The sequence below is a fragment of the Artibeus jamaicensis genome, unplaced genomic scaffold (assembly GCF_021234435.1).
Source record: "Artibeus jamaicensis isolate MK-2021 breed Jamaican fruit bat unplaced genomic scaffold, CSHL_Jam_final contig_464, whole genome shotgun sequence".
Lineage (NCBI taxonomy): Eukaryota > Metazoa > Chordata > Mammalia > Chiroptera > Phyllostomidae > Artibeus > Artibeus jamaicensis.
Genome location: NW_026521842.1, coordinates 8171950 through 8195103, shown reverse-complemented (window position 1 = coordinate 8195103; position 23154 = coordinate 8171950). Strand labels below are relative to the sequence as shown.

Below are 23154 nucleotides of genomic sequence, written 5' to 3'. Positions count from 1 at the left end.
AAAACTCTAAAAAATACAGGATTGGTGATATAAGAAGCAGCCACCACCCCCAGGGCTGAGATCCAAACTTTATTGGGCAGAGCACAGCTGTGGCTCACAGGGTGGCAGAGAAGCCACCCTTCAAATCAGCCCTCTGGAATCTGCCCTTTAAGGTGCCCGGGAAGTCTGTTGATGGAGTGGCATCTCACCAGAAACTCTCTACTACAAAACTGCCAGGAAGAGAATCTGGGGAAAACTGCAGGGCTGCTGGCCGCTGTGCACTGCAGGAGCGACCAAGCTGCCGAACCAGAACCAGGAAGCAAGCAGAGCTCTGTCCTCCTGCAGTGTCTTTCCAGCGCCCTCTACTGAAAACCTCCACATTCTGCCAGTTGACAGAGGATAATTCTTCTAAAAGGCTCAGATCCATTTTCTCAGAGCATGCAAAAAGGGTGAAGTTGCATCTGAGAATCCATACATTTATCAACGTACCGATTTCTCATCACTGGCATAGTGACTGAAAAATACAAATAGTCGTGTCCTCCCGAGTGAAACGTTACTAGAAGACATGTGCTGCCAAAATACTACATGATGCATTTCAGAGCCAGACACTAATGTTTTAGGTATTATTTGTACTACTTACGTTATTATTCTCTCTTGATTGGGGATTAATTGAAATTTTTTTCCACTTTTAGTAAAAGTATCAGGCATAGAGATAAAGCTAGGGTGCAGCAAGAAGAAATGAAATACCTTTTGAGTAAAACTGTTAGTTCAATTTAGAGGCAGGAATAGCAGACACGAAATATGGGGAGGAGACAAAGTTGTCTGAATAGCCCCTTCACAGCTTCAGATCATTAAATATTATATCACTTCTATCTTCGAGATCTTTTAAAGACTTCATCTGGTACGTAGCTAATTATCCTAACACTGCCCTTCATTATTCCCTATTTAGTATCCAGGGTTGTTCTCTTTCTTGAGGCATCGTGTTGCTTGTTGGGGCACATTTTCTAAGAATGGGGCACACCGTTCTTAGAAAGGTTACATGGTGGATAAATGGCTTTGAGACCATGCATAGCTGAAAATTTCTATTCTGTGCTGACATTTGATTGGTAGTTTGGCTGATAATTAAAATTTGGTTGGAAATATTTTCCTTTAGAATTTTGATTTCCCCATTGTTATTTAACTTTCCTTTAGAAGTATGAAGCCATTCTGATTCCTGTTCTTTTCTGTGTAACCTGTTTTTCTTGCTGTAAGCTTGTAAGAGGTTTTTTTTTTTCCGGTATTCTGAGGTTATGACAGTGATACGCCTTGGAAGGGGGCTGTTTCATCCATTGTTTGAGCACTTGTTTGAGAATGTTCTCTGTTTTGCATGGTTCTCTGTTGTGCATGGTTCTCTGTTCTCAGGCGTTCAGCCTTGTGGACTGATCTTCTCATTTTCTTAACCTGTCTTCCTATTTGCTACCTTTGTCTTTTTGCTTTTCTGAGAAGTTTATACAGCTTTTTATTTTAACATTAAACTTTTAACAGTCCTTAAAATTGTATTGTTAGCCCCTGAATGTCCCTGTTTTACCACATCCAATCCCTGTTTTATGAGCACAGTATCCTCTCTTCTCTTTGTGAATAGTAATGAGAGGATTTCTTTTTTCCTTGACTTTTCATTTTGCATAACCTTTGCTTCCTCCAAGCTTTCTTTTTTCTGTTGGTTTTGGTTTCTGTGGCATGAAGAAGTTTCAGAAGTGCTGCTCCAAACTGTATCGGCAGCTCGGAGCCTGGAAGTTAGGTTTATTGACTGTGGGTTTTACCGTTGCAGGATCAAGCCAGGTCATTTTCTGCAGGCAGATCTATGACCATATTTTTAGGTCTTTTCCTTTTGGGCCGAGCAAATCCTACAAGGAGTCTTTTTTGCATGGAGGATATAGGTCTGGCTTTTAGCATTTCAGGAGCAGAATTGAGAAAAAAGACTGATAGTCTCAGCGTTCAGTATGTAAACACTCTATTAACTCAGTTTTTGATACAATGCACCTACCCTCAGATGTGCCTCATGTTGCCCAGCCCAGAGACTCACCTGCAGTTTTATACTTCAGAACATAAATCCCTTCTCTCCCTCTGTAGCTGGGGAGAGCATAGGATAGTTGTATACAAATGTGAAGAGGGACCTGGGAAGTCAACTGTTTCTCAACTTCGTCAGTCCATTTTTCTGTGTTTAGCTCATTTGTTACTCCTCATTCCACAGTTTCTCCATACAACCAATTCTGATCCTTTTGTGGTGGGCAGGGGTCTTAAGTGCAATTTAGGCTGTGTCTTAGCTTTCCTCTGCTAAATTAGGAGTGTATTTTAGACTTTGGGTAAAGTACCAGTTTTTAAACAAGACACAAAAAGCATTGACCATGGAAAATTATTCTTCAAATTGTTCATCACCTTGAGAAAAATGTCAAGTCTGCCGAAGGATTAATTTCAAGAATGTAATAAATAACTTCTTCACTTCAATATGAGGAAGACAGTAAACTCAATAAAAAGCTGAACTGGACATGTATTTCACCCACAAGGAAATGCTTGTGACCACAAACACGTAAAGAGATGTTCAGCACCTGGATCACGAGGGAAATACAGGTCACAACCCGACGAGAGACCCTATTTCACTCACTGGACTGTCAGAACTTAGGAAGAATGACAGACTCAAATGTCAGAGAGTTTGTGGACTCACAGATTCTCTGACACGTACACCAGATGAGGCTGCAAACTGCTCTACTTTGGAGAGTCATTTAGCATCATCTCATACTTTGGAGAATAATTGAGCATAATTCTACTCCCAGGAGTACAACCAAGGGAAATTTCTTGTGCCTAATGCAAAAGGAGACATGTCTGAGAACAGTCCCAGCCACGCTGTTCACAATACCAAAACCTGGAAATGGACCAGAGGCCCATCGGCAGGAAGTGGACTATTATACAGCAGGAAGAACAAAGAACTAGTGTGATATGCAGCAGTATAAATGACTCTTAGCAATACAATTTTAAATGGAAAGAAAGCCCCGAGAGATTACAGACAGCATGAACTATTATATAAAACTAAAAACAACTTAAAATTATATATACGCATTTATTCACTTATCTATTATACATATTTCATGGATGTTTTATATTATATATTTCATGATGACCATAATACATGTGTACATATTGTATTTTGAATGGATACAATAATATTGTATTATGTATATTTCATGGATATGATAATTAAAAAGCAAGGGAAACCAGATGTAGAATTTAGGGTAATAGTCACTTTAGATGCGGAAGCAGAGGAACCGATTGGTGAGGAGGACCATTGGTTAGAAGCAGGTTATTGTCAGGGTCATAGCTTTTGTTTTGGTTGGTTAATTTTGGGGGTCCTTGTTATATTATTAAAAATCATTGTATAATTAAATACATGAAAAAATAAGCTGAAAGACCCAGGGTTCCCAAGGTGAAGTACAGCTCCTTGTTCACCCGGATCTCAGTTCTCTGGTTGCCTGTCTGTCTGTCTGTCTAAGAATTAGCATTCTGAGACCTGTAACAAATGTTTAGGAGTTGAAAGTCACAAAAAAATCCATTAATCTACTGTTAACAAACTGAATTTTCTAGGTGGGATTCATATACTTAACATTGTCATATACTTTATAGAATACTTAGTACATAAACACTTACCTCTATTTGTTCTTGCATAGAAATTTTACATTTTTTTTTCCCTTTCTTAGGACAAAGTTAAACTATAATCCTCCAAAAGATGATGGATCAACCTATAAGATTGAACTTGAAGGGATATCGGTAATGGTTATGAGAGAGATCCTGGATTACATCTTCAGTGGGCAGGTATGATGAGACACAAAGGAAGGAAGACTAAGTAAAGGCTTCTCAAGCTCAGGGTGAGGGTCTCCTTTCATCCATTCTCTGACCACGTAACAACACCTCATCTCCATCATCCATCCCGTGTGCTTGACTAGTGTCTCCTACTGCTAATGGCACTCAAGTGTGTTCTTCCAGGGCCCTGCCCTTAACAGAAAGGCAGACTAAGTGATCTCACCCAGTCCCAGTGTTTCACTTTACCTTTCTGAGCTCCATCTTCCAGCATGAGTTACAAAGAACGTAAGATGCCCTCGTCATTGCTGTCTTTTTGTTCTTCGATCTTAATTCCAATTTTACTTTTTACCCATTCTGTTCAGGAACTCATTCTGTCTCCATAGCATGGAGATGGGAGCTTCCTTGGGCAGGGGGAATTTATTTCTGCTTTTGCAGAAATACAGAGTTCTAGACTCATACAGATGACAGGCCCCTGCGTTGTAGTTAGAATGCCTGGTTCTGTCCCTCAGCAGGACCAGCACCCATGTACCACCCCCCATTCTTTCTGATGTCCCTTTAGTCCCTCCACCCACCTGTGTTTCTGGGGATTTAATGAAACCTGGGGAGGAAAGTGGTACGTGATCAGACTTCATTCTTACTCTTTGCCTCCTGCACCCCGCCCCCAACTGCTGTTAACAGCATGAGGACTTGTAAGAAAAATCTTATGTGTGAACCAGGGCGTGTAGCAGAAAGAAGTTAATGAGAATATGGTTTATCTTGACTCTTTTTGAGATCTTGTTTCTTACTCTCCTCTTTATTCCTGCTTCATCTAATGATGTTACCTTTTCTTTTTGTGAACGCTGTGTCTCCTACATGTTTCTGAGTTTTCTCAGTGTGCTGCTTACTTTCTCCAAATATATTCCATTTGTCTAGAGTCAAACTTGGTGACTGTTGTCCTTTTTGAAGTTTTTGTTTAAGTTTAATGTTGTGACCTCCTTTTCTCTAAACACTAGGTGGTGGATGTATGGCTGTAAGGTTAGTGTTGAATGGTTGTTAAAAAATAAATGAATTTAAATTAACTTCGGGGCTCCCTGTAAGTACTGGACATATTGCATAGCACCACAAAGCCAGGCATGGGACCAACCACTTACCTAACTTCTAAAATCTGCTCTGTAGCAGTTATCACAAGTTATAAACCTGTAAGAACTTATTCACATTAAGGCTTAGATTTGAAACTTGAAACCTTATTTATAGCTTTTGTTCCTAATTTAAATTAATTAGTGGTTTTAAAATCCTAGTTGCAGGGTAAGTTATAACAAACTCCCGAATTGGTGGTTTAGTTTTATTGAGATGGAATTTAGTGTGTATGTGTTTTGTTTTGTTTTGTTCTGGTTTGGTTTTTGTTTGCATGCCTACATTTGGATAGTCTACAGCTCTCCACAGCCTTGTGGCTAAATTTTATATGCCATGTAAAAGGGGAATTTCTGCATACTTGTAGTTTACTTCATGCACCTCCTTCTACTTTTGTTGCTCATTTTCCAAGGTGACTGTATCTCTGGTGCATGGTGTGTAAACGTAGTAGAATGTTCCCTGCTGCACTCTGAAACCCCTCCGTCACATTCCCAAGTAGAGGATGAGGCCATTCCCGGAGAGTCCGGGCTGCCGCTGGGCCCGGCGATGTTTCAGGGGCCTGTTGCCTTGCACCCTCCCTATTGGATGGAACAACTGCCAAGTGGGTAGGGGAAGAAGAGTCAGTCAGAAAACTGAAGAAAACTAAGGAAAAGTAGATGTTCAAAATGATTTTTTAAACCTTATATTAGGCAGTCCTTCCAGAAAGTAGCTCCGGAACCAAACTGTGTCTGTCGCACCACGCCGTGTGTGGTATTTGGTGGTCAGGTGAGGTTTTGGAGGCTGTGTAGATCCCCGTTCTTCAAGGGGCTTGTGTTCCGTTTGGCGTACCTTTTGGCAAAGGAGTGAACTTAATATAGTGGAGGTAAGATTTTCCACAGTTATGGTGCCAGTATTTAAAGAAATCACCTTCAGTTTACCACAGAATACAGAACTTTCCATTTCCTGAGCATTTCAATCATTTAAGGTTTTTCTCTAAATTAAGTATAGAAGTGAGCAGGTGGATAGTTCACCTCGAAGAGTTATTGGTAGTTAATGTGGGTAAAGCAAGGGACGCAGTAGGAAAAGTTTACCAGCCACATGTTGCTTTTCTTGTTCAGAGGATCCTTGGGGCCCTCAAATTCTTCTTGGAAAAAAGTACTGAGTGAAAGCATGTGCAAGTACCATTCTGTGATCATCTTGGACCTATGAAAAGGGAGCTCTCATGTGGTTCAGCCAAATAGATCATGGTTTGGGTTTTATATACATTCAAGTGTAAAATATTTATGATGTTCTTACAGATCCGGCTAAATGAAGATACCATCCAAGATGTTGTACAGGCAGCGGACCTGCTCCTGCTGACGGACCTTAAAACTCTGTGCTGCGAGTTTTTAGAAGGCTGCATCGCTGCCGAGAACTGCATTGGGATCCGTGACTTTGCCCTTCATTACTGCCTGCACCACGTGCATTACCTTGCCACGGAATACCTGGAGACCCACTTCCGAGATGTCAGCAACACAGAAGAATTCCTAGAACTGAGTCCTCAGAAGCTTAAAGAAGTGATTTCTCTTGAGAAGTTAAACGTTGGCAATGAAAGATACGTATTTGAGGCAGTAATTCGATGGATAGCACACGATACAGAAATAAGAAAGGTACCTAGAGTTTATAACATGGTCTGTCTTTGCCCTTTCACTCAGTTTAGCTGTTTTTAATCCAAATGGTCACTGTCTTCTCTTTCTCCTTCAACATGAAACACTTGCAACGTTATGATCGAAAAGATATCTGTGGCCCTGATCGATGTAGTTCAGTTTGTTGGGTGTCATCCCACAAGGTTAAAGGTCACCAGTTCGTTCCCAGTCGGGGCTCATGACTGGGTTGCAGGCCAGTCACTGGTCGGGATGTGTGTGAGAGGCAATGGATTGGTGTTTCTTTCACACTTCGATGTTTCTCTCCCTCTTTCTCCCTCCCTTCCCTTCTCTCTAAAAATAAGTGAATAAAATCTTTAAATAAATAAATAAAATATATCTGTGAAACATCTTTTCATAGGATCACTGAAGTAGTTGGTATTTCAGACTAGTCTGCAAAAGCCCATGTAATTCAATATAGCAATGAAAATATGAACACATAATATCCTTTGTATGTTGTTTTTCGTGGGAAAAGGCATTTCAGGCTTAAGCTGGACGTCATAGAAGTGTATTGTCCCCGTTCTCATTCGTCATCCATCCCTCCTACATCCGTGGGCTAACGCCTAGAGCAGCTCTGAGGGAGGAGGTGGCCGGTGAGGGCTGGGGGTGCGGCCTCTCCCTGGAGTGATGACACCACTTGGGAGAAAACTGGAGAGCACTCGGGAGCTTTCATGACCATGCAGGTCCAGGTAGGAGGGTTCTGACAGCCTGGGAAGGAAGGTTCGTAGAGAGTACCAGGGTTTAGATCCAAATTGTAATACACTGGGGAGGGAGCGAAATCATGGGGCCTTAAGTCTCATACTTACAAATCAGGTACTAGCTTCAGTCACTGTTTTCAAAATGAGAGATATATTCAGTTTCAGAGTAGTCTTCGAAATGTACAATTGCCTTGTTCATTGTTCTTGATAACTCCTGACTTATGTTTTAATGATTATCTTATAATTTTTAAAACTCTGCAGCAACTATGCTCTTCGTCTCAGTGTGGTTAGACAGTTAATGTTCCATTTTCCATATCAGGTGGGTAAGTTAGGAAAAGGAGGTAGAACAGTTTCCACCTTGCTGTCCTTCACAGTGTCCACCATCTGTAGCTTCTCCCTGACCCGTTTCTTGCTTTAAAATGATGAGGCCCTGGCTGGTGTAGCTCAGTGGATTGAGCTCAGGCCTGCGAACTAAAGTATCATGGTTCGATTCACCGTCAGGACACATGCCTGGGTTGCAGGCCAGTTCCCAGCAGGGACACACGAGAGGCAACCATACACTGATATTTCTCTCCCTCTCTCCTTCCCTTCCCCTCTAAAGATAAATAAATTAAATTGAAAAAATAAGTTTATAAAAATTTTTTAAAAAATGATGAGGATGCTAAGGTCAGCTGTCTGCTAGGAAAATGGGACAGTTCTTCATCTTTTGGTTAATCTGAACATGAAGCTGTAAAGAGCATTGCCTTTTAATACTCAGGGTATAGAAGAGTATATTTTAAAATGACTACTGTATTTTTTGGACCATAAGATGCACATAGGTTTTAGAGGAGGAAAATAGGGAGAGAAAGTTTTGAAGCAAAATGTGGTAAAATATTTAATAACATAAATAACACTATATTTCACCAATGTAAATGTAAACAAAACTCAACAGCAGCATTAACTACCAGTATTTCTCCCAAATGGGGGGAGGTGCATCTTACAGTGTGAAAAATAGAGTATTTTAAAACCAAGAAAAACTAATCATTAAAGAGTTTCACCTTATGGATGTAAAGTGCTATAGTCAGTCGGTTCAAATTTAATGATGGAGCATAAAAATATATAATTTATATTTATATGTTTTATAAATATTTTTAACAATAATTACTTAAGAAATGATTATATAATACCCAGGAATTTTTTTTGAACTTTGGCTCTTCTATATTTTTCATATAATATTAATGTTGGTACATTTTTATTATCTAGTTTACCATATAGTATCAAGCTATTACTGCATGGAACGTTTCTATAAATGTGATTTAATTCACAGCACATTCAGTGTGTAAGATAAAGCAAATTATAACAGAGCTCTCGTAAGTTTTCCTATTGCTGTGGGAACTCTGTAGAGCAGGGTGTCAAACTCATTCTCACTGGGGGCCGCATCAGCCTTGTGGCTGCCTTCAAAGGGCCAAATGTAACTGCAACTCCTTAACAGTTAAGAGGTAGTTACATGTATACAGTCCTGAAATTATTTCAGCCCTTTGAAGGCAACCGCAAGGCTGACGTGGCCCCCGGTGAGGATGAGTTTGACAGCCCTGCTGTGGAATATAAAGAAGCTGCTTGAAACTTTGCAGTGTCACATCAAATATAAACATGAAGTGATTTTTAAATTAAACTTTTTATTTAAAAATCAAGGCCTTGGGAAGTAGAAAAGAAGGGGCCAGTAAGCATATTTAAGCAGTACTGGCACTTGTTACTTGCCTCTTGATGTGCTATTAACAATTTTAGTTTTCCATGAGTTGGAAAGTGTATATTCTAAAAGCTGTGTGTTGCATTCTCCATTCCCCCCACCCCTTCTTTCTGTCCTCTTCTGCAGGTCCACATGAAGGATGTTATGTCAGCACTGTGGGTTTCAGGGTTAGACTCCAGCTACTTACGAGAGCAGATGCTGAACGAACCGTTGGTTCGAGAAATTGTCAAAGAGTGCAGCAACATACCACTGAGCCAGCCGCAGCAAGGAGAGGCAATGCTGGCCAATTTCAAACCCCGGGGCTACTCGGAATGCATCGTGACTGTTGGTGGAGAAGAAAGAGTGTAAGTGTGGGTGTCTGTTTGAAAAGTGGAATAAGAGAAGAGCCATTTCTATGTAAACAAGAATTCCTGTGTTTGAGTACCTAAAGAATAATAGCAATAGACTTTTTTTTTTAACAGTTTAGACATTTCTTAGAGTGGTAAAACTTGTCATACTTGTTATAGCAGAACTGCATAAAACACAGTAACTGCTAATCTGTTTATCTTTTTAGTTCACGGAAACCAACAGCAGCAATGCGATGTATGTGCCCTCTTTATGACCCCAATAGGCAGCTTTGGATTGAACTGGCCCCTCTAAGCATGCCAAGAATTAACCACGGAGTGCTCTCAGCAGGTACTGTGTTGTGGTAAATTTTACTGAAACACAAGATCAAGTAAAGTGTAATTTCAGGGTTGTGCAGAGTGACTCAGCCTTTGAAAGGAATAATCTTATTATCTCTCTATGATGACATTTTCACTGTAGCTCTAGCTTTCAAGACTATGGTAAGAAGAGTGTTTTCTCTCCATCCTTATTGTCCCCAAATCATAATACGTAGCCATTTTTCAGAAGTTAGTAGAGGTTAGCTGATAGAAGAGCAGAATTCAGTGACCCTGACCACCAGTGAGCTGTGTGACCATACCTGGAACACAGAATTTCTGAGTCACGATAGTCCCATCATCTTTGAAACTTATTTGAAAATTATATAGTATGTAACTGTCTAAAATCAAAGTGTGATACAAAAGCAGGCATTTCAAAAGAGAATTTAGAAAGTACTACTTTAGCAATGGCTCAAAGTTATTTTACTACAGAAAGTATGTTTCAGTTGACCTTTACAAATTTGAAAATAGCCCCATGTTCTTATTCAGAGAGATGATAGAAAGATTGTCCTCACTGCCTTACTGCTGTTGGCTGCCTTTCTCTTACCCTTAGATCTGCCTTTTGGGTTCACCCCACAAGCCACATTTTACTGAATTCTAACTATTGACAGCAGTCTTCCTGGAATCCCTGTTTTATAGTCCTGCATGCCCACTAACGTTAAAAGGCGCAGGGATTTAATTAAGCAAGCAAACAGACAAAAAGCCCACAAACACAAACTCATAGATACAGATAACAGAATGGTGATCACAAGAGGGAAAGGGGGTGAGGGGAGGTAGGAGAGGGTGTAGAGGGGACAAATGGTGATGGGAGGAGCCTGGACTGGGTGGTGAACATGCAGTGCAATGTACAGATGATGTATTATGGAACTGTACACCTGAAACCTATATAAGTTTATCAACCAGTGTCATTCCAATAAATTAAATAATAAAAAAATTTAAAGCTATACCACATTATATCATGTTATAGAAATGGCAAAATCTGCCCTGGCTGCTGTGGCTCAGTGGATTGAGTGTGGGCCTGTGAACCAAAGGGTCACTGGTTTGATTCCCAGTCAGGGCATGTGCCTGGGTTGTGGGCCAGGTCCCTGGTGGGGAGTGCGCAAGAGGCAACCACACATTGATGTTTCTCTTCCTCTCTTTCTTCCACCCTTCCCTTTCTCTAAAAATGAAGAAATAAAATCTTTAATTATTTTTAAGAAATGGTTAAATCTATACTATAGTACAGAAATGGAATCATTTTCCAGGTGCCAGGACAACTGAAGTTATAGTTAATACTGAACAACTGGATGCAGTGGTGTAGCCAGTAGGATGTGGGGCTGATTTAGGGGAATCGTGAGCCCTCTTTATGGCCCCAGTGGGCAGCTTTGGATTGAACTGGCCCCTCTAAGCATGCCAAGAATTAACCACGGAGTGCTCTCAGCAGGTACTGCGTTGTGGTAAATTTTACTGAAACACAAGATCAAGTAAAGTGTAATTTCAGGGTTGTGCAGAGTGGCTCAGCCTTTTCTAGTAGACCCCTGTTCTGCCATTTCAGCTTTCGCCTCCTTAAATTTTCTTCTCCTAACATGTACACATATTCAGGATTTCCTCACATGCACACCTACCCCAAAGCTTCCTATATCACTAATTTTCAAAGATTTCCCACAGGAGTTGGCGTTTCAGAAACTAAACCAGGAGGAGAGGAATTGTGTCCAGTTGTATGGACTGAAGTTATGAAGTGACTAATTCCTCTTTGCCCGGCCTATTCTGCATTTCTTCTTTTCTTGCATTTTTTTAAATTGATTGACTTCTTTTCCCTTCAGTCTTTCCATTTATACCAGTTTAGAAGTTATAGTCTTTGTGTATATTCCATTGAAGGTTTACTTAGAAACTATAGCCTGTTATCAAAGCCTGAAGTTTATCAGTACTTTTACACTGTGTTTTTCATATTTTCAAGTGTAACAAAGTTAAAATACATGACTGTGTATAAATATAATATTTACATTTGTACATGTCTCATTAACCTATGTTTCATATAAGTATCTATAGGTACATAGTGTTTAGTGTTACCCACGTATTTACCACTTTCTCTGTTTTTCCCTCCTTGCTCCTCAGACCTTCCATACAGATCATTATTCCTTCATTCTGAAGTTCATCCCTTTGAATTTCCATTAATGTGGTTTTCTTATAGCAAACTCTTCAAATTTATTTACCTGAAAATGTCATTACTTTAACTTCATTTTTAGAGGATATTTTTGCTGGGGATAGAATTTTAGGTTGGTGTTTATTATGTTTCAGCACATTGAAGATACCTTCCACACACTTCAGGCTTTTATTGTGAAGTCAGTTGTCAGTCTAAACATCTGCCTTTTCTCAGGACTGTATTTAAGATATTTTTTGTCTTTGTTTTCTGCTACTTCACTACAATGTGCTTAGGTGCACAGTTTATTTGAAATTTTATCATATTCGGGGGTTGTGGGCATCTTGACTCTGTGGCATGACCTTTTCTCACATCTGGAAAAATCTTATTGTGTCTTCAACATATTGCCCCTGTTCTGTTCTCCTTTCTTTCTTTGCTTTTGGATGTCAGATTAAGTATGGCTACGTTTTTACTCCATTCTCTGCCTGCCTCCTACCTTCTCTTTCTTTTCTATCTTTTTGCCACACCATATTGGCTTTGTTATGATTTCTTTTGATTTAGCTTCCATTGAATGGATTCTCTGTTTAACTAAGATGGATCTGCCATTAAATCCATGCATTGGATCTTTAATTTTATGGTTTTTAAAAAATGTATTTTATTTACTTTTAAAGATTTTATTTATTATTAGAGCGAGAGGAAGGGGAGGAGAAAGAGAGAGAGAGAAACATCAATGTGTGATTGCCTCTTGTGCGCCCCCCACTGGGACCTGGCCTGCAACCCAGGCATGTGCCCTGACTGGGAATCGAACCAACAACCCTCTGGTTCACAGGCCCACACTCAATCCACTGAGCTACATCAACCAGGGCTGTTTTTTTCTTCTTTCTTTCTTTTTTTTCTTTTATCTCTAGAAGTTCTCTTTAAATCTTTTTCAAATCTGGAAGTCCCTTCTATAGCCCCTTGTTTCCAAGGGCTATCTTCAAATTTGCCTTTTATTTTTTTAAACATGGAAAACATTGTTGTGAAAGTCTTTTTATTATTCCAGTATTTGACATTTGGAATCTTTGCAAGACTACCTTCTGTTGTTTGCTTCTGCTGGTTAGAACTTTGCAGAGGCTTTTCTGCCAGAAGACATATTTTCTATGGGCCTGGGGTTCAGATTTCTGTCCCTTACATCCCCTCAAAGCCCTTAAAAGGAAGGTTGAACAGTTTCCCAGAACAGATGAACTCAGATAACCCAGAGCTGTTTGGAGACCTGAGTGGGCGGTGTCAGTCTTCCTTTATGTGGTAAGGTGGTGGGACCCCAGTCAAACACACTGAAGAAGTAAAGTGGTCACAGTGACTCACAGACTTGGCTCTCTCACCAGGGAAGGAATGAAATCTGATACAGATCTCGAATCCATTGTTATCAGAGAAGGTTCCTCCACATACTGGCTCCACAACTATGACATTTGTATTTGACAGGAGACGGATATTGAGGACTTAAGTTTCAACTTTCTTTTGTGTCTCCTTTGATTTTTGCAGAAGGATTTTTATTTGTATTTGGGGGCCAAGATGAAAATAAGCAGACCCTAAGCTCTGGAGAGAAGTACGACCCAGATGCAAACTCGTGGACTGCATTGCCACCAATGAACGAGGTAAAACATTACTTTTTCATTTGTTTGGCACATTTTGTTTTTCCCTTTGACACTTTCGATTGTTTGTTTTCCACTTGAGTATAAGAAAATAGCATAGCAGCCCTGCCAGGCTGTTCTGCCTGAAGTGCTAGTGCCTCCCAGCTCTCCTCTGGGGGCCTTCCCGTGGCTCGGGCTGACCTCATGGTCTCTCAGACCTTCTCAACATGCTCCTGCTCCAGAACCTTCCCCGGATACCCAGGTGGCATGCTCCTGGCTTCCCTCAGTGTTTGCCCGTGTAGAACCTTGTCGGGGCAGCCTTCCCTCCGGCCCGGCAGCTCTCCTGTCTCCCCTACCCTCCTTTCTTTCCCTTCATACCATGCAGCACCTTCTCCCATAGTAGGAAGGTTTAAATTGTTTACACAAACTCTTTTGACAGCAGGGGATATTACCTGTGTTCAGCACTCTGTCTTCAGTGCTAGAATAGTGCTGGGCACATAGGGGATGCTAAGAAAATACTGACAAATGAATGTGGAGTGCCTCAGGCTTCTGTCACTGCCCATGACCTTCCCAGAACCTGTTCTCCCACTGTCTGTCTGTCCCGTTGCTGTGGCTCTTGTCTTTCAGGCATCAGCTTGGAAACAGTTGTAGACCAAACACAGATAACCTTATGGAACCAAAAATTAATAGTTCTTTTCTTGTTGTAAGCTATCGTGGGTAAAAAGTACTGATTCTGACCATGAATTTACCATACAGGTAATTCCCTTGTTTTGAGAAATTCCTAGACTTGGGTTTTCTGTCTTTTGTGATGGAAGAGTGAGCTGCTAGGGAAAGCAGAAATATTTAACACAGAGGGTTTTGAGCACGGCACTTCTTTGCTGGAACTCTGGCATATAATGATAGCCATAATTTTTATTAAATGCAAAAGTATCAGCTTTTGATATGAAAGTCGATGTCTTTTCAGGGAAGACATAACTTTGGAATTGTGGAGATAGATGGAATGCTGTACATTTTAGGAGGAGAGGATGGGCCCAAAGAGCTAATTTCCATGGAGTGTTATGATATTTATTCCAAAACCTGGACAAAGCAACCTGATTTGACCATGGTTAGAAAGGTGAGAGCTGCATGTTATGATTACAAACTGGATTTTAAAATTAATGTTCCCTCATTGTCTGCATATGCCTTTTAATACAACTGGTAGTGTTAAAAGAAGTGGTGTTATAGAATTCTGCCTCTCTTGGTAGCTTGCAGTTGTTCTCGTCAGCCATTCACCAAGGTAGGAAACGGGGTGTGTGTACGTTTATCCTGGGGTGCGTGCTGTGCTGTCCTGCTCTGTCTCAGGCCTTCGCTTGATAAACGTTTTGTGAGTGCAGCCACCTGGGAAGCAGCCACCTCTCCTAAACCTGTTTTCTCAGTCATCATTGCAGGATGAGGAGAAACATTAATTTACAGGTAAAGAACTGCCACTGCTTACTGGGTAGAGTAAAAAAAGCAATGGTCATGTTCACTCTGTAGAGCTTCTGCCTTTATTTATATGCCCTCGTGCAGACAGGGAGTTTGTCATCAAGCCAAGCTTTGTCCAGGTGCATACGTGCGCCTTCAGGTCCTGGGACACTCATAAAACGTTCTCTGCTTGTTCTCTCTAACTAAGTTGTTTGGGCAAGAATGCGTGACATCTTGCCCCATGGAATCTAAATCTTAGATTGTGCAAACAGTGGTAAAATGATAGAGACTGGAAAGTTCCTTTAAAAAATGCGGGCTATTTACTTATCATGCTCAGCGAAATAATATTAGATGGACGTCATTCTTTTCTGAGGATTAACAATATGTGTATTATCTTGCTCCTCTTCTCATTTTTAAAATCCTGTGTTGTAATATTGGAAAGCACCATAGTTTTACTGTTAGAAATCAAATCCTTTTCCAAGTATTTTATAATGCTCTTAGATAAGTGAATATTAATCTAATAATAATAAATGTTGCTTCCCTCACTGTGGCTTTCTTCTTTCAGATTGGCTGCTATGCAGCTATGAAAAAGAAAATCTATGCCATGGGCGGAGGGTCGTACGGAAAACTTTTCGAATCCGTGGAATGTTACGACCCACGGACCCAGCAGTGGACTGCCATCTGTCCACTGAAAGAGAAAAGGTGCGGAATGCGCGTGTGGGCTTTGCAGAGGCCCCTGAGCACTTGGCCCTTGCTCTTCTTTTCTTTCAAACAAACCTCTTATTTCACTTGGGATTTAGTTTATATTAAATTAAATGAATAATCCATTTCCTGAAAGAGGAAAATCTACGTATTCACCAAACACTGAATGTTGCAATATTAAAACCAGCAGAAGAGGAATCGGGGACCGGGGTCACGGCTCTGTGTGTCCTTTCAGATTCGGAGCGGTGGCCTGTGGCGTGGCCATGGAACTGTACGTGTTTGGCGGTGTCCGAGGCCGCGAGGGCATCCAGGGCAGCAATGAGATGGTGACCTGCCAGTCGGAATTCTACCATGACGAGTTTAAAAGGTAATTACGAATGGCTTCACCTGGCTTCTGCAGCTTTTTCTTTTGTTTTTAAAAGTCACGTGTAGGTTTGTTTTGTTTTGTTTTGTTTTCAAGTGACTTCATTGAATTATCTTATCTGTTCAGGACATATGTGTAGTGCAGAATAGATACTGATTTGGTGACTTCGGAAGTATTGGTGACTTAAAGGAAAATCATAGAAAAGTGTTTCTAAAAAGCAGATCAGACCTTGACACCTGTTGCTTAAAATCGTTCATTGGCTCCCTATGGCTTTTGGGGAAAAATTTAAACCCCTTCACTCCACATGTTTGACCTTCTGTGACACGCTCTTTCTGCTACTGTTTGACCCAATGCTTCCCTGGAGCCCCACTGAGTGTCATTTCCCCTCGGGCGTGTCCCGGTTGTCTCAGCCCTGTGCTTTCGCACTGTTCCTTTTGCCCGAAGTTCCCCTTCCCACATCTATCCCATTACGTAGGCCTCTCCACAGTTCTCCGCAGTTATCACTCCCTAGAGGTCTGGTTGGGTTCCTCAGTCTGCGATCCCGTGACGTCTCGCCCTTGGTGTGATTGTTAACCACAAGCTCCATCAGGCCAAGGCCAACTCAGCCAGCTTTAAATCCCAGCTTCAGTTGTAACTGGCCCGTCGCAGACACTCACTAAAATGCTGACTAAATGGCGAAGTGTGGTGTCAGACTGACTGCCTCTGACGGGTGGCCACGTGGCCGTGTGCCCTGTAGAGGAGGTGATGTTCTTCCCAGCCTCCCCCTCGTCCCTTCGCTCACGCATTTTACTGTTATAACTGCTAAACAGTGTTCTTATTCCAGTCACATATTCAGATCCTTCGGGGAAACTGCCGTGCTAATATTACCCGTGTGATAGTGTTTCAGTCATATACCAGAAGGGGGTGCCAAAATGTAGTGTTTCATTTCACAGTATTTTAGATTAGGACAATGAGCAGCTACCAAGATTTTAGAAAGAGGTATAAATGTTACCTAACTCTTAATGTATTTTTAACTTAGGGTATTTTCATAGCCTTTTTTCCCCTTCAGTTACAGGGGTCAGCCATCTTAGGAAAACTTACTAGACGTAGTATAAGAGCAATTTAGAGGATGTCTGCTGTGGTGGGGTTGAAGGGGCAGAATTTCAAAGACTGTTCTACATTTCTCTTCCTTAACGTATTACTGTGAGGGCTGACTGCCCAAGGTATGAAGGACAGTGGTGCCTCGGTACTTGTCCTTTCTTCAGTACGGGACTCGCAGTGAGTGCCACCGGCCTGCACCAGACTACCGTGGACAGACGCGCCATGAGAGGGGGGCGAGCAAGTGACAAGTGATGAAACCTTTTTTTCTCGTCAGAATGCATTGAGTACAGGGTTTGATGAGTTCTGAAGCCGATGAGTACCAAGGTGTGACTGTAGTGTATTAATTTCCTGCCCAAATGAATCTTGAGACAGTCTGCCCAACTTCATTAACAAGCAGTGGTCAGTGTGTTTGGTTTCTGATAAAGTGATGATAGAAGCCTTTTTCTTAATGGCTGAATTACTGTGTAGACGTACGAGCTAGAGAGCTGTAACTCAGTGGGGTGATAAAGGTTGCTTACGATTTTACCTTTTTCTGCGCCTGGTTTGATTGTATAGGACTCAAATGTGGCTGTAAAGTCTCTCAGTCTGCCCTTGACATGCTATAAATTGTTAGAACCTTTATATTTCTATCAGGTTGTTTCATATTTATAGTTGATAAGCTTTGAGTGCAAATGTATTGCTTTCAGTTCATAATTGTTAAATGTAAGAGAATTGCTCCTTCCATGCTGTTTATATGCACTTCCAAATAAAATTCATATATCTTTAGTTTTCTTATTTCTAAGCTCTTCAGTGTTAGTTCATAAATAGAATGAAGAAAGCTTAGTTTCTCTCGTCAGTATAGCATACAGCTAACCCTTGACAACACAGGTTCGAACTGTGCAGATCCACTTAAACGCAGATTTTTTTTCCAATAAATATATACAGTGCTGTAAGTGTGTTTTTTATTCTTTATGATTTTCTTAACAATATTTTCTTTTCCCTAGTTTATTTTAATGTTAGAATATAGCATATAATACATATAACATACAAAATACGTCTTAACTGGTTATGTTCTCAATAAGGCTTCCGCTGACAGTAAGCTATTAGTAGTTAAGTTTTTGGGGAGTCAAAGTTTTACACAGATATTCAGCTGTGTGGGGGTGGGGTCAGTGCCCCAACCCCTCTGTTGTTCAAGGTTCAGCTGTGTAGATTCTTACTTGCTTAGATAACACTGAGCACATTCGTGCCACTTAGTACCATGTATTGACACATTTAACTCATTTAACCTTCACCACAGGCTTTTGTGATATAGACACTTTTTTATTCCTGTTTTACTCATAAGGAAACCCAAACACAAAGAGGTTAAGTATGTGCCCAAATGCAGTTGGCAGAGCTTTTGCATTTGAACTTGCACATTCTGGCCCCAGAGGCGGCCTTCTCAGCTACCATACTTTATTGCCTCAAAAGTGTAGGCTTTCTCATAAATGTCTGTGGAAAGAAAATAACATTTTTATTTCTTAAAAGATCATCAGATGTTTCCAAGTATGTTATATTTGCATTCGTTGGAAACTGTTGCCAGATGAACAATCTGTATTAGATCGGATACCATTTATTGTTAAGTAATCTCTTGTCTTTCCTGCCTTTGTTCCCTATTTTTAGGTTAAAACTTTCCTGGAAAAATGCCATATCTTATCATTTTCTGTGTTTCCAACTGAACACGAACTGTTTGAAGGAAAGCAAAGACTGTGCCATAAGTTGAACGTAGTCGTAGGAACAGGCTGCTGCGTCAGAAGGGCAGCGTCTCTGTGGCTGTTCCTGGTGCTCCTGTTCTTTACTGATACCACACCTCCCCGGTGTCCCCCCTCCAGAAAGGTCATCTTTGAGCCTTTCCCAGGCTTCGGTTCACGTCTCACCGGCTGTCTTCCCTTCTTTTTGAAACTGTGCTATTTCTCACATTCACCCGCCTTTATTTCTCTGCTCCTCCCAGAGCATTCTCTTCCCTACGCACGGTGGCACGGTGTCGTCAGCCTTCTAACCGGTCTTCTCGTATACATTTCTGAAAGATTAGTGTCACTTTGATCTTCGTTCCCCTGCTGAAGATCCTTCCTGTTTCCTCAGCGCTCACCAAACCGAGCTGATCCTGCTCAGCCGGAGGACCGGCCTGGGTGCCAGCACCCCCTGTTGACAGAGCCTCCCGCCACCTTTGTCTTTCCAGACAGCCAGCTGTGGACTTTCATTTTCTCCTTTGTGTGTTTTCCACTTCATTGGCTTCTGCTTCTGTCCGTGTTGTTTCTTTCCTTGCACTTAGGGTTTATTCTGCTCCTCCTCCCCTAAATTCTTCAGGTAGAATTTTTCTTATTTTTTAAAAAATACCTGTGCTGAAGCCTCCTGTGTTTTCACCATAAGCACATTCTCCTTTCCCTTACTGAGCATAGTTTGGTAGCAGCGTTCAAGTCCCTGCCTGGTAGATAATCCCGGCATCTGAGTCATTGCAGAGTTGGCGTCTGTTGATCATTTATTTCCTTGAGAATGAGTTCTTATTTTTCTGGCTCTTTTGTTGAATAATTTTGGGTTGCGCCCTGGACATTGTGAACAGAACATCGCTGAGGCCCTGGGGCCTCCTTGCTTCCCAGTGCTGCTCTGGGAGCCTCAGCAGACCGTGGACCTGGTTGGACTGGGTCTGCAGCTGTCACATCCACAGCGGGTGGCAGCCCAGAGTTCGGTTCTTCAAGCTGTAGTTACACGCCTTTGTAGTCCTGGGGTCAGTCAAAGACTTGAGCTAAGTGAATACACATAAATTTAGGGGCTCCTCTCTACCTGTCACCTTTCTGAGACCCCCCCACTGCACCTTGGTGATTCTGGTGGCTTCACAATGCACTGTCTACCTCAATTCCAGTGGTCAGAAAGATGGCAGGTATCTCGGGGTTTCAGCTGCCCCGAGCCACTGCCCTCCGGCAGAGCTACCGAAGAATGGAACCACTCCATGTGGGGTGCTTGTTCAACCCTCGGCTTCCTCCACAAACCTGCCTGCTTTTGATCACACTGCAGAGCCCTCAGGCAGTTGTGTGTTTGGTTTTGTCCAGAGCTGTAGCTGTTTCTTGCAGGAGGACCAGCTTGTGAAGAGATCCTTCCTCCCTAAAAGCAGAAGCCTCACTGACGCTCCCTTTTTTCCTGTCTCTTCTCTCTTCCCCTCTGCCCTCCTCTCGCTCCTCCTCCCTCCTCGCTCCATGCCCGTCTTTTCCCTCCTGCTTTCCTCCCTCTGAAGCTCACCGCTGTGGAGCCCTGCGAGATTTTAAAGTGTCGTTCTCAGGGAGCATTCTTACCTCTGAGTTAACAGCAGAGTCATCATTATAGCCTCCAAGTCCTGATAAGCCTGTGTGTAAAAACCTTGTAACTCAAGGTGTAATATTGCCTCGTTCATTACAGAAATGACTACCACACAGAGATGCCTGCTCTGTACTAGACACCGTGTAAAGTGCTTCACGTTGGCAGTTTCATTTCCTCCCCACAACACTCACTCGGAGTTGGTGATGGTGTCTGGTGTCCCTTCTTTACAGTTGACGAAACAGAGACTGGCTTAGCTACGTTGCCCAAGGTCAGCGAGGGGTACGTGGTAGAAGAAGAAATGGAGAACCATGTGCCTTTTATACCTGTTTTATAAGCAACGGGAAATACATGTTCCAGTTAAATTTTCGTGTTAGTTTTATTTCATTGGAGGCCTCAGCATTATAGGAAATAGATCACCTAGTGACCAAATTTGGTACATCATTTAGGTAGACCAGCTTGAATTATTCCAGGGAGGGATTCTATCAGATTCTTAACTCTACAAAATCATTCCAAAATATCCCATATCCTGATGTGCTTTTTCGGTAGATAGTGTGGTCATACCTGTCTTACTTTAGAAGTGACCGTGAACCTGCTGAGTGCATACGTGGCCTTTTAATGGGCCCGCACAGGAGAGTCGAGTGTGTGTCTCCGCCGGCGTTGGTCCTGTGGAGACACGCTGGGCATGCTGCGACTGCACACGGCACACGGCACACGGGGCTGTCTCCCACTGGTGTGACTCAGAGCCCAGGAAGTGAGTAACTGTCAGGGTCCAGACATGTACGGTTAGCCCTGAAAACATGTAATGTGAATGAGCCCGTTAGTTATTGTAGTTTGACATTTCCAGACTTTTTCTTTCAAAGGTCTGTTCAGATCCCTGGTCTCACTTCTTTAATGAGAGCTCTTAGATTTTTCACTTTTCCTATTAATGTGAGGCATTTTGGGGGCAGAGGCCAAACTGTATTCTCAGCCCCAAAAAACTGTTGGCTACCAATCAACATTCAGGTGTTGGATGAGTCAGTGGTACATGAAGGTATTTAGAAATAAGGCAACTTGTATTAGCTTTGCTTCTGAATTGTTATAGGGTCTTGGACAAACATTTTGCTCCCATCTTTCTTGAAATTCAAATGTGGAAGCTATTCCTTTATAACAACTTAGAAGAATGTTCATTGAAATAAAAGTGCTGTTCTTAGTGAGATAATTTTGCATTTGTATTTAGCATCAAGGTGCTCGGGACCTACGCCCCTGGCTTATTGGACACTTTATAGCATAGACTTAGAGGTACCGGGGCAGTGACACCCTTGCCCCTGAACGCTCCTACAGCCAGTGTCGGCCTGGCCTCGGGTGTTCTCAGTGGTTTAGCTGCATTCCCAGGGTCTGACCGAGGTCAGTTATGACCTGGTTGTGCCTTTAGCTATTAAAGGGAAGTTGGTCAGATTACCTTAAGTGAACATCGTTAAGTCAAAAAAAATCCCCAAAACCCTAACTTTTATTTTGGGATAATTTTACACTTGTAGAAAAGTTGCAAAAATGGAGTTCCCATAAGCCATTCACTCATCTCCTAATGTTACTATCTTACATAGCCATGGTAGAGGTATCAAAGCCAGGATATTAACATTGGTACAATATTATTAGGTAAAGATAGACTTTATTTGAATCTCACCAACTTGTCTACTGTTATCTTTTCTCCTTTTGCTCCAGGACTCAGTCCCAGGTCTGGCATTACACTCGATTATTGTGCTTCTTTAGTCTTTTTTTGTGTTTGATAGCTCCCTAGTTTTCCAGGTCTTTCGTGCATGATACCCTTGAAGATTATTGGTCAGTTTTTGAGTAGGATGTCTCTTAAATTGGGTTTGTCTAGTGGTTTTTTTGGATGAGGCTGTGGGCAAGGACACCACAGCTGTGGTGCGGTGCCTGTCACTGCACCACGTCGGGTAGGGCGCGATGTCACTATTTTGTCTTATCACTGGTGGCACTAACCTTGATGACCTGATCTAAGTGAGGTCTGTTGGGTTTTCCCACTGCGAAGCTACTATTTTCCCCTTTGCAATTAATGAATAAGTATCTTGGAAGGGAGAGTTTAAGAATATGCACACACTGTATTCCCTCAGACCTTCTCCACTCACTTAGCACCGATCAGTGGACTAGCCCTCAGTGGTTATTACCGTCGTGTCTGCCTCATGATGATTTCATTTCTTTCATTCCATCAACTGGAATTCTGTGAAGAAGACCCGTCCCTTTTCCCTGTTTTTTCACGTGTTCAATTATTCATATCAGTATGGACTCATGGGTTTTCCTTTGATTCTGAGTTACAAATCTAACACTATCATTATTTTGTTGCTCAATTTGCCCCAGCTTTGGCCATTACTTCATATCAGTTCCTGTGTCTGTTTGACACCCCCTCCCCCCCCTTTTTTTAAGCACTTCCGCTCTTGCAGCGCAAGATGCTCCAGGCTCATCTCGTGTTTTCCATCTGAGCGGTGGGGTCAGCCACTTCTTCATGGGGCCCCGGATCTTTTTAGTGGCAATTAAATTGATTCTCAACAGAAGTGCCAAGGCCATTCAGTGGGGAAAGAAACATCTTTTCAGCAGATGATGCTGGAACAACTAGATATGTGTACAAAAAAAACCCTTGACTATTACCTCATACCATACACAAAAATTAACTTGAAATGTATCATAAGACCTAAATGTGACAGCTGAAACCATGAAATTTCCAGAAAAGAGCATAAGAAGAAAATCTTTGCAGCCTCGGAGTAGGCAATGATTTCCTAGAAGGACACAGAAAGCATGAGCTAGAAAAGAACAACAAAGGATGAATTGGAATGGA

The 23154-nt window shown here is 41.8% G+C and overlaps 1 protein-coding gene across 1 annotated transcript in view; it reads left to right on the top strand.

Annotated features, from left to right (window-relative positions):
- Positions 1–23154, top strand: part of GAN (gigaxonin) — a 53095-nt gene that overhangs the window by 25977 nt on the left and 3964 nt on the right. Inside the window, exons 2-9 of the mRNA XM_037142456.2 lie at positions 3708–3822; positions 6198–6548; positions 9132–9349; positions 9559–9680; positions 13344–13456; positions 14397–14546; positions 15441–15577; positions 15813–15944. Coding sequence (XP_036998351.2) covers positions 3708–3822; positions 6198–6548; positions 9132–9349; positions 9559–9680; positions 13344–13456; positions 14397–14546; positions 15441–15577; positions 15813–15944 — 1338 coding nt within the window. The remainder of the gene's footprint in view (positions 1–3707; positions 3823–6197; positions 6549–9131; positions 9350–9558; positions 9681–13343; positions 13457–14396; positions 14547–15440; positions 15578–15812; positions 15945–23154) is intronic.